Below are 15,255 nucleotides of genomic sequence, written 5' to 3' on the forward strand. Positions count from 1 at the left end.
AGACGGGGAGAAATCCTTTCGGGCTGCGTTAATTTTTTTCTCATACATACTTCCTCACCCCCCATCCCCCACCCACTCCCCTCTCATGCATCACAACATCATCTATACACAACCCCTCTCCATTCACCCCTATCTTCTGTTCTCTCCCGTCCTTCCTCCACAGACATTCCTCTCTTTTGCAATGCCCCTTTCACCCCATCCATCCATCTCATCCTTGGACGCCCCCTCATGTTCACTCCTTCCACCTCTGCCTTCCACACTTCTTTTACTAATCTTTCTTCACTCATTCTTTCCATGTGTCCAAACCATACTGATACTCATTAACCCTATCTCCCCGCTCCCTTCCCACCCCTGTTTTCCTCCTCACCTCCTCATTTCTCACTCTATCTAGCCTAGTAACCCCTATCATACTTCTCAGACATTTCATCTCGAACACATTCAAACTCCTTCTCTCTTCCTCTCTTATGTTCCATGTTTCTGCCCCGTACAATGCTGTTGGCACAATCACTCCTACATATAACCTCCTCTTAGCATCCATTCCCAGATGTCTATTTCTCATTACACTTTTTAATCCACCAAGGCAATTACTCGCTTCTCTCATTCTACATTGTACCTCCACCCCACTCCTCCCTTTCCTGCCACATTCGCACCCAAGTATCTAAAAATATCCACTTCTTCCTGTCTTTCACCCTTAATGCTCACTTCCAGCCTGCTGTCACTCTCTCCCTTTGTACATCTCATCACCTTACTTTTGCCCACATTTATCTTCAGCTTCCTTCTTTCACACACCTTCTCAAACTCTGTCAATAGCTTCCTCAATCCCTCCTCTGATCCTGCTACAAGCGCAGCGTCGTCAGCAAACAACAACTGGCTTATTTCCCACTTTTCTCCATTTTCTTTAACCATCTCCAACCTCTGACCCACTACCCATGCATTCACCTCTCGCACCACCCCATCCATGTATAGATTGAACAGCCAGGGCGACATAACACATCCCCGATGAAGTTCCACCTTTACATCAAACCATTTACTCTCTCCATTTCTAATCCTAACACAAGCTCTACTACTCTCGTAAAAATTCTTGACTGCTCTTAACAGCTTTCCTCCTATCCCATATATCTGCAGTACCTCCCACAGTGCTTTCCTCTCTACCCTGTCGTAAGCCTTTTCCATATATATAAAAGCCAAAAAAAAACCATCCCTATCTTTTCTTATAGCATTCTCACATATCTGTCTTAGCACAAAAATATGATCTACACAACCCTTACCTGTCCGAAACCCACACTGTTCCTCACCAATTACTCCCTCTGTTCCTCTTCTAATCCTCTCAATCAAGACCTTCCCATAAGCCTTCCCAACAATACTCAACAAGCTGATCCCTCTGAAACTACTACACTCACACTTGTCCCCCTTTCCCTTGTAAATTGGAACTATACAGGCACTCCTCCAGTCCTCCGGCATTCTCCCCTCTCTTAAACAAACATTAAAAAACCTCACCAGCCAGTGCACCTTCATTGTACCTCCTTTTTTCAGACATTCTTCATGGCATTCATCCAACATAGGTGCCTTACCTAATATCATAATCTTAACAGCTGCCTTCACTTCATCTTTTCTTGTTTCTCCTCCATTTCCTCACTCATCACGGTCATTTTTTTAGCGCTTCCTATTTCAACTACCTTTCTCTCCCTATCCTCCTTCACATTTAGCAACTCCCTAGAATTCTCTGCCCACCTTCCTCTCACTGCCTTCTCTTCCATTATCACCTCTCCATTTGCGCCTTTTACCTTTTCTTCTCTACTTAATTGGCCTCCTCTTCAGCTTTTAATTTCTCTCCAAAACATTTTGTTTTTACTTTCAAATTTTTCTGTCATTCTCTTACCCCATTTCACATACGCTTTCCTTTTTGCCTCCTTTATCTTATGCTTTACTTCTCTTCTCTTTACTTTGTACCTCTCATATGATTCCCTCGTCCTATATTGTAACCAATCTATGAAAGTTCGCTTCTTCTCTTCTACACCCTTCTTTGCTTCCTCATCCCACCACTCACTACCATTCCTTCTATTTCCTCCCGTCATCCTTGCTCCTCACACCTTCTTTGCACACCTTATGACTCCCTCCTTATCTCTTCCTACTATACTCCTGGTTACCTCTATGTAGCCCATTAACGCTCTGTCTACCACCCTTCCATCCACCACCCTCTCCCATGTGTACTTATGCTTGACTTTCTTCCTAGACGCTGTATTAGCTATCATCAACTCTCTTTCGAAAAAAGGATATCAGGACAATATAGAATTGGTGCAAATGAAGTAAAGGAAGTGGGATATGAAAAAGACCTGGGAGTAATCATCGCAAAGGACATGCCTCCTGATAAACAGATAAACAAAATTGTCGGAGAAACCTATAATTTGCTAAGAACAATAAAGTTGGTTTTTACTTAGTTGGACGAAGAAATTGAAAAGAAAATACTAGTCACACTGATAAGGCCAAAGTTGTAGTACCCAGCGACACTATGGTCACCCAGTGCCAAAAAGAATATAAGGAAAATTGAGAGAATCCAGAGGGCAGCTACGAAAATGGCACCATCAATTTGAAAATTGCCATATGAACAGAGATTGTCAAAACTAGAATTACCGACTCTGGAACTAAGGAGAGAAAGAGGTGACTTGTTGACTATCTACAGAATCATGAGACGCATGAAAGTCCTTGATAGAGAAGACTTATTATATTGGGATAAGAGAAATACAAGGGAACATAGAAGTGACCTGAAAAAAGAACAATGTTCCCCACAGAGTTGTGGATGTATGGAGCAAACTAGACGAATTGAATTGAATTTTATTCGGATACAATCATACATACAATAAGTACAATACATATAAGACTCAATATTATACATAGTACATATAATTGTACATCCGAGGATGGCACAGAAAGTCAAAAGACTTAGAAACAATAATGTGTGCAAAAACCATACACGATGGTGAGATAGAGACGGGACTCCACGAGCATAGGTCCTTTTCCTATAAGATACAACTAGGTAAAAACATACTCTTACGTCCAGATACAGTATATATTTCTATGCAACTGGTTGCGTCGGTGTGTAAGCTGCCTAAGCGTACCTGTATAGCACTGTACTTAGTGTCGTTATTTACAAATGTGGAAATGGATTTTAGCATACTGTCTTCAGTATACGTCAAAGATCAGGAGGACCAATTTCATCTTCAGTTATTTTGTACAATTTTTATCAGTTTCGTTCTTTAAAACAATCCACTAATAAATTATATAAAAAAACAAGAAACATAGGCTGTTTGTATCTAAAATTGTATTTTGAACTGAAGATTTTTCATGTTTATATTAATGACGACTCAGTAGAACTGTAGGAATTATTTTGTTATGCTTTGGAGCTGAAAGCCTTAACGGTAAACGCTAAAATGAAGACTAGGCAAGGCAGGTCGCTGTGATATAGTAACTCGATTTTTTTTTATGAGTGATTCACTGAAGAGAATCGGGTACTTGTAGTGTCTCGATTCACTAACTCAGTAGCCTGCGTAAGTGCGTCAACGAGTCGGGTAATTGTGCTAGCCTCTTCCCTCCGGGGCACATCGCACGTCTGGCAGCATTAGCTGCCCGACGTGCGATGTTGCGTCATAATAATCGCATTAAAAAAATAAAGTCAGTGTTTAATTGTTCGTTCTCTTTCACCAGTGTATTTTGATAACCATAGAAAATTGATGAAGCCAGTTTAGAGAGAATTGAAATTACGTAGGTACGATTACAATAGATATAATCAAGATGGTGATGTCGGCATCATCGGGTACCCACTTGCTCCTCATGCCGCCTACGTAGGCGTCACCGTATGGAAGTGGCTAGCCTCAGCCTGTGTTGGAGGAGTGCATGTGCTTCACGCTCTCCACTCTTCTAGCCCCCATTGACTGGACGAGATGCCAGGTACATGATGTCACAAAATAATCCCGTAAACTTCACAAAAACAACAAATTCAACAGAACAAGAAAACACATCACAACTCGACCTAGCAAGGAGGTTCTGCGCCAAGAGTCAAGAGAGAACAAGTACATCTGCAGCACAACTGCTACTAAACATCACAAACAAACTATTCTTGGCACAAATAATAACGGAGTTAATGAATGCAATAAACTTCCTGCATAGGAAGTGCAATGTAGTTCAGTTCATTTAGATAAACACGTAAGCAAGATTCTGTAATGATTGTCATTTATATCATTTTTATTACCATTTGTCTGTTTATTATCGTTTGCTTCATTCACATCTATTATTAGTTATGTCAATTTATTATTATTTACTATTTACCTGTTTGTTTACTATTTAACTATACCTATACATTTATCATTATTTATATTATCATGTTTCAATTTATCTATCATTATTTGTTCCACATCCGACCTAGCTATAGACCAAGAGATCTCCTATCGGCATGCTCCGCCTTTGTCATGGAGGCGTCATGACATGTTTCAGAAATGATCAGACCATGAAATTGTTGAAATATAGATATTTGTTATTGTGCATCTTGTGTTGTTTTTGATTGAACGTACAATGCAATGTATAGTAAGAATGTTGTCATTTGATTTATTGTATAAACTATGCTTAATTTGCATGTATAACAAAGTTCAGTTGCTAGGCCTGAGAGGTTTCCCGCGCTAAGGGAGACGCTACGCCATTGCTGGTTAGTCATGGAGCCTCGGTGTGGAGAGGTTGATGTGTATACTATTGTCCGAACATAAACTTAACGTGTGTCAAGTATATTGTGCCGTTGAAGAACAACAAACAGTTAAGTGTTTTTCCAAGTGTTTACATACCCATAACTGTTAACAGAAATGCTGTCTCAGGAGGTACTAAAGAAGAATAAGCACAATCAAATCTACTAGACTCCGGCTTATCCACGCAACCGAGCTCTTACTCTTTCGCATGCGGACGACACTAATCACATAAGCAGACACAAAACGTCTGCAGGGAGCGTTACACGTAATGCAAATTGTAGGGGACACGCGTGGAAGCAACAGTGGCGCATTAAGACTAACGCGTCGAAATGCAAAGCTGTATACTTCTGCTGCAAGCGAACCAACAGAACAATCACAAACACTCCTCTTAAATAAACAACACAAACGTCCTAGTGAAAGACCATGCCTGAGTGCTGGGTAGCACACTGGATAGTGGCTTTACCTGGATCCCACACTTCCGCAAACAGGGAGCGGAGGCTAAAGCTGTGCTGGGAAGGCTAAGACGCTTCAAAACTGCAACACTGTCCACCAAACGTCGATTGTACCTAGCCCTTGTCAGACCGATACTGTGCCAATCACTGAGCCAGCTGACATGTCCCACTAACAACTACGACCATCAGAGGGTTCAGAATGCCGCTTTCGAGTTCATCATGGGTTCGCGATGGAGCGATTTCAGAACCGCTGAGTCCCTACACCTTTTATACACAACTATCTTTTCATTTTCTTACAGACATTCTTCCCCTCCCACAAAAACCGACCCCGCGCGAGCGAGTGGTCTTCTCTAGCAAGTCGCACCAGGCTCCAGAAATTCTTCCTGTTACAAGCAATAACAAAATTCAACAAACAAATTGGATTTCTTCTTCGTCAATAACGAACAATTCATCATATGTCTTATATCACTCTTGGAAAGACTTCATTGAAATGTGGGAACTGTGTCGCATAGGATAAATCAAACACTGCTGAATATATTACCGAAAATATATTTATGGTAATACAGATTACAAATAACTATGGCGTATACTCCAAACCAGTGGTCCCCAACCCCCGGGCCGCTCAAGAAACGTTTAATCATTTCCATTTTATTTACTATCTGAGTCTAAGGGTTTTTTATTTTCCAGGTTACACCTCGCTCACTTGAGCGCTGAAATTTAACCCACAAATGAGCAAAAATGAGTACGAAACAGACGTCGTTAGAAAGTTTCTTTGCGAAGGGGAAAAGGCCCTGTGAAGAGACAGAAGCAGAGCCTTCAACATCAAAGAAACAGAAAGTTTTTGACAGACAACACCATGAGATCTACTTGAAATATGGATTTATTGCGACAGGTGATTCCCACACACCAACCCTGCTCTGCATAGTTTTCGGCGACCTTCAAAACTGCTTCGCCACTTGAACCCAAAGCACCCTGGATTAAAAGACATGACCCTGGAGTATTTTGAAAGGGGTAAAAAACGGGAACACGAAGGACAGAAGAAATTTCTGAGGGCCACCACATCAATAAAGGAGAATGCACTGAGAACATCATATTTGGTGGCTACCCGTATTGCTAAGGCTATAAAGCCATTCAATATCGGTGAAGAATTGATCTTGCCCTCCATTAAAGACATTTGCCGTGAACTTCTAGGAGGGGCTGCTGTTAAAAAGATAGCACATGTGCCTTTGTCGGCGCATTGAGTAAATAGCCGAATACATTGAGACACAATTGTTGGAGAGGATCAATACATCACTGATCCGCACTCCAGGTTGACGAATCTACAGATATCGACAAGAAGGCAATACTACTTGTTTATGTGCGATATCTTTATCAGGAGGATGTGCATGAGGATTTGTTATGTGCACTATCTTTACCAACCAACATCACAGGAGCAGAACTGTTCCAGTCACTGGATGGTTATATATCAGGACAACTAAAATGGTCCTTTTGTGTCGGCATTTGCACAGACGGAGCTGCTGCCATGACCGGACGCATTGTATCATTCACAGGGAAATGCTGGCAAGCCGAAAAATGTCACCGGAATTTAACAGCGTATTCAACGATGTCGTTAACGTTATCAACATACACTCCGTCAAGTTTACTTGGCGGAGTGAACTATCAACGCCCCCCACCCTGGTCGCTGTGAAATTGTCAAACGTTGAACGGTCCGCGGCGATACAAAGGATGGGGACCACTGCTCCAAACGAATTTACACAATACTAAGGCAAACAGAACTGTATCCGTCATGACGTACAGGTATCTGTATCCACCATTTGCACAATTTTCTAATATTTTCGACGGTTTTTCGTAAGTGCAAAAACATTCGTGCACTCAATAGAATACTTAGGAATTTTTAAATACAAACAAGCAAAAATGCAATTTACCAATAGGCCAAATGTCACTCAAATAACTTCACAACTGACAGTAAACCAATTAAGATTTCAACTGACAGTAAGCATGTGATAACCCATCAACCAAATTGGTGTATAATAGTGGATCGGTACTTAGTAGCTGAAAGTACCATCATACAGGAAAGTTATATCACTCAGGTCACATTGCAAATGGCTCTCACCAGCGTAGGTCATCACGCAATACGAGATCAACTTTTCCTAAGGAAGTGTGAGCCATTATATGACGTTTAACACAAGTCCTTCGTGAGAAAGCTGAAAAGACTTCTTTCCTGTATGGGTCGCCACATGACGTCTAAGTTTACTTGTTTCTGAGAAAGCTGCACCACACAGGTCACACTTGAAAGGCTTCTCTCACACTGTGGGTCACCACGTGTCGTTTGAGATTACCCTTTTGTGAGAAAGCCGCATCGCAGAGGTCACACTTGAAAGGCTTCTCTCCAGTATGGGTCGCCACGTGTTGTTTAAGAATATTCTTTCGTGAAAAAGCAGCATCACACAGGTCACACTTGAAAGGCTTCTCTCCAGTGTGGGTTACCAAGTGTTGTTTGAGATTATTCTTTTGTGAGAAAGCTGCATCACACAGGTCACACTGGAAAGGCTTCTCTCCTGTGTGGGTCATCATGTGTCGTCTGAAATAATTCTTTTGTGAGAAAGACGCATCACACACGTTACACTGGAGACGCTTCTCTCCGGTGTGTGAAACTCTGTGTCGTGTAAGATCACCCTTTGCCAAGAAAGCTACATCGCACAGGTCACACTTGAAGGGCTTCTCTCCAGCGTGAGTCATCACGTGTCGTTTGAGATCATTCGTTCGTGTGAAAGCCGCATCACACAGGCCACATTTAAAAGGCTTCTCTCCGGTGTGGGTCATCACGTGTCGTTTGAGATCACCCTTTCCTGAGAAAGCTGCATCACACAGGTCACACTTGAACGGCTTCTCTCCAGTGTGGGTCATCATGTGTCCTTTGAGATGACCTTTTCCTGAGAAAGCTGCATCACACAGGTCACACTTGAAAGGCTTCTCTCCAGTGTGGGTCATTACGTGATATTTGAGAGAACTCTTTCCTGAGAAAGCTGTATTACACAGGTCACACTTGAACGGCTTATCTCCAGTGTGGGTCATCATGTGATATTTAAGAACACCCTTTGCTGAGAATGCTGCATTACACAGGTCACACTTGAAGGGCTTTTCTCCTGTGTGGGTCATCACATGATATTTGAGAGCAGTCGTTCCTGAGAAACCTGCATCACAGAGGTCACACTTGAAAGGCTTCTCCCCAGTGTGGGCCATCACGTGACGTTTGAGAGCACCCTTTGCCGAGAAAGTTGTATTGCACAGGTCACATTGGAAAGGTTTCTCTCTAGTGTGGGTCATCATGTGATATTTGAGAGCACTTTTTCTTGAGAAAGGCGCATTGCAAAGGTCACACTTGAAAGGTTGCTCTCCTGTGTGCAATTATGCTATATCTAAGATGGCCCTTTTGTGAGAAACCTGCATCACACATGTCACATTGGAAAGGTTCCTCTCCAGTGTAGATGCCACACCAGATTCTCCTTACTATATGGCGAATATACGGAATATTCGGACGCCTTTTTTCAAGGAAATGCTTATATTTACCCTCGATCTGAAAGAAAATATATAATAAGTTCTACATATAACTTTTTGAGAGCGTGTAATGGAAGTAACACAAGCATATACATATACAATGGGGCATTAACCCATTTCAGCTCAGTGGTACATATACGGTACATTAACAGAATGATGCAATATTGCATCATACATCTTTCTGGGTTGAGTTAAGCCTGAACAAGTGTATTGGGAATGCACACCAAACCTGCTACATGTTCATATGAGTACAGCCCTTCAAACCTGCCAGTCTGTGCTCTGCTGTTACCTTAAAAAGAAGTGTTGTTCTCTGCCAAAAACAATGGCTTCCAGTAAAAAGAAGTATATTTTGCACATTTCTTTGGATAAATATGTTCTGTTGGTAACTGCATATGTTGAACAAGTAATAAACTGACCTTTCTAGTTAACTTTCATATTTGTCTAATCCATTGTTTTTTCTTCATATCATTTTATATTTGCTGTGCCATATATGGTTCGCTGAGCTAATGCAGATACATTTTTTCTGTGTACACATATTTTATGAATATCGAATTTCTAGCATGTTCTAAGTCCATTTTATGTTTCATATTTCAGATCCCTGACTATGCATGACATATTAGCTGTATTAGAAGATGAGAGCCATGCAGAAGTTTATATTGAGCCTAATGATCCCGGCCTATTGACTGATGAAGACTCTGCTGATGAAGACGATAGTGGATTGATAGATAATTTGTCCGGCAGACAACTGACTGGTAATGCTGAAGCTGTTTTCCATGACGGACGACGTACAACTGAAGATGATTGTGAAGCTCAACTGAGTGGTAATGATGAAGCTATTTTGCACGACGAACGTCGTACAACTGAAGATGATGGTGAGGCTCATAATTCTTCGCCTATCAATAGCTATAAGACTCCCAAATGGAGTCTTGGCACTTCACTCACACCTGGTGACTGCATATTTCCTGAGGCAAATTATGCAAAATATAGAGATTTTACTCCAGTTGAACTTTTTGAACTATTTTTTGATGATGATATGTGGAATATGTTAGTGGATCAGACAATTGTCTATGCAACTTTCAAAGGTGAAACAGATTTCTTGGTAAGCAAAGATGAAATGAAAGTGTTCCTTGGAATTTTGATAGTATCTGGCATCGTTCCTGTATCTTCTCGGAGGATGTTTTGGAGAAATTCATCTGTGACAAGAAATGAAGCTGTCTATCAAGCTATGAGAAGAAGAAGATTTGAAAAAATTATGCAGTTCATTCATTTTTCCGATAATTCTTCATTGGATACAACTGACAAATATGCCAAAGTTCGTCCACTCTTAAGACATCTAACAAAGAAATTCATAGAGCATTTTCAACCCGTGAAGTCACTCTCTCATGATGAAGCAATGCTTGAATATTATGGTAAGCATGGGTGTAAACAGTGCATCAAAACTGTAATATAACTTGTCAATTTACAAATAAATAAGTGCATTTCGGATACGGTCGTTTTTTCTTTCAACATAAAAATATGTACTTGGATATGCTCAGTGGTACATATATGGCACATCGTATTCTAGCAATAATATTGTAGAGAAAAGTAAACCGAGACGTTTTCCTAATCAATTAGGTAGAACCAACACCAAAAATATGATAAGATATGAAATTACTACAAAAAAAATAATTGGAGCTGAAATGGGTTAACCAAAATGAAGTAGTAGAAGGGAACAGACAACTTGCATCAATGAAGTAGGTTAAAGGAGGAATTAAGAAATGGAAGACTGGAAAAAACAACAAACAAAAAATTATAGAGTTGCACAGAAAAAAAAAGGACTGGGACAATACAAAGTAATCTGAAAATAATAAATCAAAGGAGTAGCTGAATAAATGCTGCGAAGACTTTGAGGACACAAGAAAAAGAGATTGGTAATGTAGGATAGAGAAGCATAGTTGTAAATAAGAAATTTTGTCAATTTTTCGCAGACCACTACACACACACACACACACACACACACACACACACACATACACACACACACTTTAGATAAAATGAGATATGAAGACGGGACAGCATGAGCATAGCTCCCCTTCCCGTAAAATACAACTAGGTAAATACACTCACACACACACTTGAGATTGATATATATAATACAAGAGAGATGGTTGGGCAGACTGTGCTTTTCTGGACCTACAAAAGGCATTTGATAAGGTACCACACACGAAACTAATAAGGAAAATATAGTCAATAGATGGCATCAGAGGAAATTCAATGGAATGGATGAAAGACTTCCTGACTGGAAAGCAAATGAGAGTAGTAATTAGAGATTAATTCTCAAATTGGGAGGAAATGATAAGTGATGTCCCGCAGGGATCAGTACTGGCCCCAATCATGTTTGCCATGTACATAAATGACATGGATGAAGGAGTAGAGTGTTATATGAATTTCTTTGTAGACAATGCAAAAATACTAAAGAAAGTAAAAATGGAGGAGAATTGCAACTCATTACAACAAGACTTGGACAAGATCTGAAAATGGACTCAAAAATGGGAAATGAAATTCAATATCAAGAAATGTAGTATAATGGAATTTGGAAAAGTAAAAACAGAATATCGAGAGATTATAAAATTGGTGAGGACAAAAAAGTAATCTCAGAAAAAGACCTTGGAGTGATGATCAGCAAAGACATGACACTGGACAAACATATTAATAAAATAGTCGGAGAAACCTACAATTTATTAAGGTCAATAAAAGTGGCATTTGTCTATTTGGATGAGGAAATGATAAAAAAAAAAAAAAAAAATTAACTACACTAATAAGACCAAAACTCGAGTACGCAGCAACACTATGGACACCCAGTACTAAAAAGAATATAAAAAAAATTAGAAAGAATACAAAGAGCAACAACAAAACTGGCACTAACTCTTTCCAAAATGATATATGAACAAAGACTGTCCATATTAGAATGACCAACTCTGGAACAAAGAAGGGAAAGAGGAGACCTACTATCTATAGAATTATGGAAGGAATGGAAATCTTAGATAAGAATGATTTATTGAAATGGGACAATGAAAAAATAAGAGGACATGAAAAGAAACTAAAAAAAAGATAATTACAGAAGAGACCTGAAAAAAAAAAAGTTTCCAACACAGAGTGATAGATACCTGGAACAAATTAGACAGAGAAACAGTGTGTGCAAACACTATTCAAGATTTTAAGAAAAAACTTGATCTTGAAAGACACAAAGATGGGTCACCACAAGCATAGCTCCCTTCCCATAAATACACACACACACACACCAATCACGGATGTCATAAATCAACATTTGAGAGATTTATGATAATTTAATATTGGTTTCTACAGCAAATCATTTGTTTTCCATTTTGGGGGAAAACAAGTAAAATTTTACACTAATACCACAAGAATCCTATAAACAAACATATAAAATGTTGATTTATGACATCTTTGAGTGAGAAGTAAATGATTGCTAGTCAATATATCCTAACCTGCCCCTACCTACAACTAGGTTAGGTTAGAGTCACCCCTCACTTCCATCAATTACTAAAACAAGGCCCACGGTGGAAGTAGCTTGTTGATTTATAGTTCAGTAGAAACAACCACTTCAAATGAATTACGTGTGATCTGCATGAATATTTGTGCCGTGTAGCAATCCTACTCATAAATCAACATGATATTTAATTTTCTAGGTGACTAGTAAAGTGAAAATAAATATGGAAATAATAAGGCACACGTGTGGATGAATAAACATTGTTGATTTATAGTTCAGTAGAAAAAAACCACTTCAAATGAATTACGTGTGATCTGCATGAATATTTGTGCCGTGTAGCAATCCTACTCATAAATCAACATGATATTTAATTTTCTAGGTGACTAGTAAAGTGAAAATAAATATGGAAATAATAAGGCACACGTGTGGATGAATAAACATTACTCAGAGAAAGAAGCCACAAGAAAGAAAAAATATCAGAGTATGATCAAATCTACTGTACAATAGCAGAGAACACTGGAAATAAGAAACATTGGCAACATTTTCGCAGGTGTCTACACCCACCCAATAATCAAGGATATCAGAAATCAATGTATGATTCTTGTGAATTCTTTACAGATTTCCATTTGTCAGGAAACATCTAAGCAACCCTCCCCCCATTGCAGAGCCACAGGATTAGCGAGTAAACGAGTGAATTTTAGCACAAGTAGCACAACACACCCATGAAGAAAACTAGAAAATATGTCATTTATCTAACGAGTGAAAAAAAAAAACTCGACAGAATCTTGTCTATGCTAGGTTCTGTTAGACTCACCCCCACCCCGTCCTTCCGTATGGTTGGAGTGGTTTGTTGAGTTATGATTATTTACAATTTATTTATGCCTGTGGCAAACTTACTAGTAAATCACGAATACAACATAAGCATTTTTTTTTTTTTGTAGGTTAGGTTATGGTGAATGGCTCCTGGAACCTTCCGATATAAATTACAAATATTTTGTGAAGCTATGGTTCTTTTCGTGACATTTCACTGCATGCAATTGAAGTGTTCCAGTCCCAAATAATGTATGATACTCCTGCAACCCGCATCATCGCAACGAAAAGAAGTAGCCAAAAATATATTACTTAAGGTCGTTGCACGCGAATGTAAACAATAGAGGGGCGTTTTGACAAGACTTCATTCTGCCAACTAAATTGGAAGTGCCCAAATTCGATCAGAACTAACATGAAACCAGGCAACATAAGGTGATAAACAGACAAGGAAAATAACCTACACCATACAATAGATACATGTACACGATTGTCGAGCGCCCTTAACACTTATTACCTGCGTGTCTATTGGGCTTCTAAATTCTATGCCACTTCTGGATATCACAGATGTCCTAGGAACCTCAAAGATACTTTTAAGTATATAGAAAGTAATTGCTCATACTATGAAGCATTTATTTGTATTCGATTAATACGAAATGGACTTGTAGAAGACGAAGTGGCGGCCCGCGTAGATGAATGTAAACAATTATAAAACTATGTATATCGCTTGGCGTGTAGGCCCCGGGTCATAACGGCCCCGTTACAAAGACGGCTCCCGGTCTAGACTAATATAACGGTACTGCACGAGGGATAGCTAATGTAACTATGTTAAAAAGCACTTCTTCAATACCTAGCTATTACTATTTAGTCATTTCCATTCTTTATTCCTCATGGAGTCGGCTTAATAATCCTTAAAACTGTCGTACCTACTGTACCACTACCAGTCTCCTGGGGATGTCTGGGATATCCTAATCAACATAGGTAGTCACAAAGGTGAGCCCGGATAAAGAACAACAACAGTTATTAGCTAATTATCAACCAATGGCCTGGCAATTAATAATAGGGCGAGGCCGTTTTAACCACGCCACTGTAGGCGAGGCCGTTTTGACTTCCCACGCATTCAAGTACCAAAACGGCCCCTGGTCTAATTGTAAATCCAACGGTACTGCACGAGGAATAGCTAATGTAGCTATGTTAAAAAGCATTTCTTCAATACCTAACTATTATTATTTTGTCGTCTCCATGCTTTATTCTTCATGGAGTCGGCTTTATAATCCTTAAAACTTCTTTTATTGGAGTTTATTTTCATTAAAATTACAAAGAGTTCGTCAGCTCGGAAAGATGATTAAGTTCGCAGAAGAGAGTAACGCTAATTACTGATATGACGATGAGTTCGTCAGTTGTGATAGATGATGATTTAGACAGCAGGAGAGAGTGACACTAATTACTGAATAGGACTTGATATGATGATGATTTCGTCAGTGATAGATGATGATTAAGTCAGCAGGAAAGAGTGACACTTATTACTGAATAGCGATATGATGATTTCGTCAGTGATAGATGATGATCAAGTCAGCAGGAGAGAGTGACGATATGATGATGAATTCGTCAATGATAGATGATGATCAAGTCAGCAGGAGAGAGTGACACTAATTAACCCATTAAACTCCGATGACAAGATGTCTTGTCATTTGGTCAAATAAAACATCGAAATCTAAACTCATTGCTAGATTGCATTGGTTAGTTATGCGTGTGTGTGTGTGTGTGAACATATACATAAAATTGCATTATTAATTATTGGTGTGAGATTGATGGTTTGCCATGTGTGTGAATATATATAATTATCATTGGAGTGCGTGACTGATTGCTAACTATTAGATTGAAGTTTAAACTTGTTTGATTGGCCCTGCTCTCCGACATTAACTTGTGTACGCTATACAGAAAGAAGTGCACACACAAATTTTGATTTATGCAGAACACTCGTAGGCCAGTGAGGCTGCCGGAGTAAGTTATATTGTGTGTATATTGCAATTAACATTAGTCAACTCCTACTGAGGTATAAGATCTGACATGAATCTTCCTCGTGTTCTTAAGGTTTTTAATGTTAATGTTGTATTTAAAAACAATACAATCAAAGAACTTCTCATCAAGAATTCGCCTGATAATTCAGTGTGTCTACAGTATTCCTTGCAAGAATTGCAACTCTTGTTACATTGGT

At 39.4% G+C, this 15,255-nt stretch overlaps 1 protein-coding gene across 2 annotated transcripts; it reads right to left on the reverse strand.

Moving 5' to 3' along the window:
- Positions 1-5,744: 5,744 nt before the first annotated feature.
- Positions 5,745-14,172, reverse strand: LOC143031859 (uncharacterized). Of its 2 annotated transcripts, none has more exons than XM_076196209.1 (2): positions 13,660-14,172; positions 5,745-8,759 (listed from the first exon to the last, which is right to left on the reverse strand). In XM_076196209.1, the coding sequence occupies exon 2, from the start codon at positions 8,510-8,512 to the stop codon at positions 7,466-7,468; it is 1,047 nt and encodes a 348-aa protein (XP_076052324.1). In that variant the 5' UTR covers positions 8,513-8,759; positions 13,660-14,172; the 3' UTR covers positions 5,745-7,465. The 2 variants fall into 2 exon arrangements, with proteins under 2 accessions (XP_076052324.1, XP_076052323.1); XM_076196208.1 differs by having other exon boundaries at positions 13,555-14,172.
- Positions 14,173-15,255: the final 1,083 nt, after the last annotated feature.

Source organism: Oratosquilla oratoria, chromosome 12 (genome assembly GCF_046742065.1).
Source record: "Oratosquilla oratoria isolate Oo_2021 chromosome 12, ASM4674206v1, whole genome shotgun sequence".
Lineage (NCBI taxonomy): Eukaryota > Metazoa > Arthropoda > Malacostraca > Stomatopoda > Squillidae > Oratosquilla > Oratosquilla oratoria.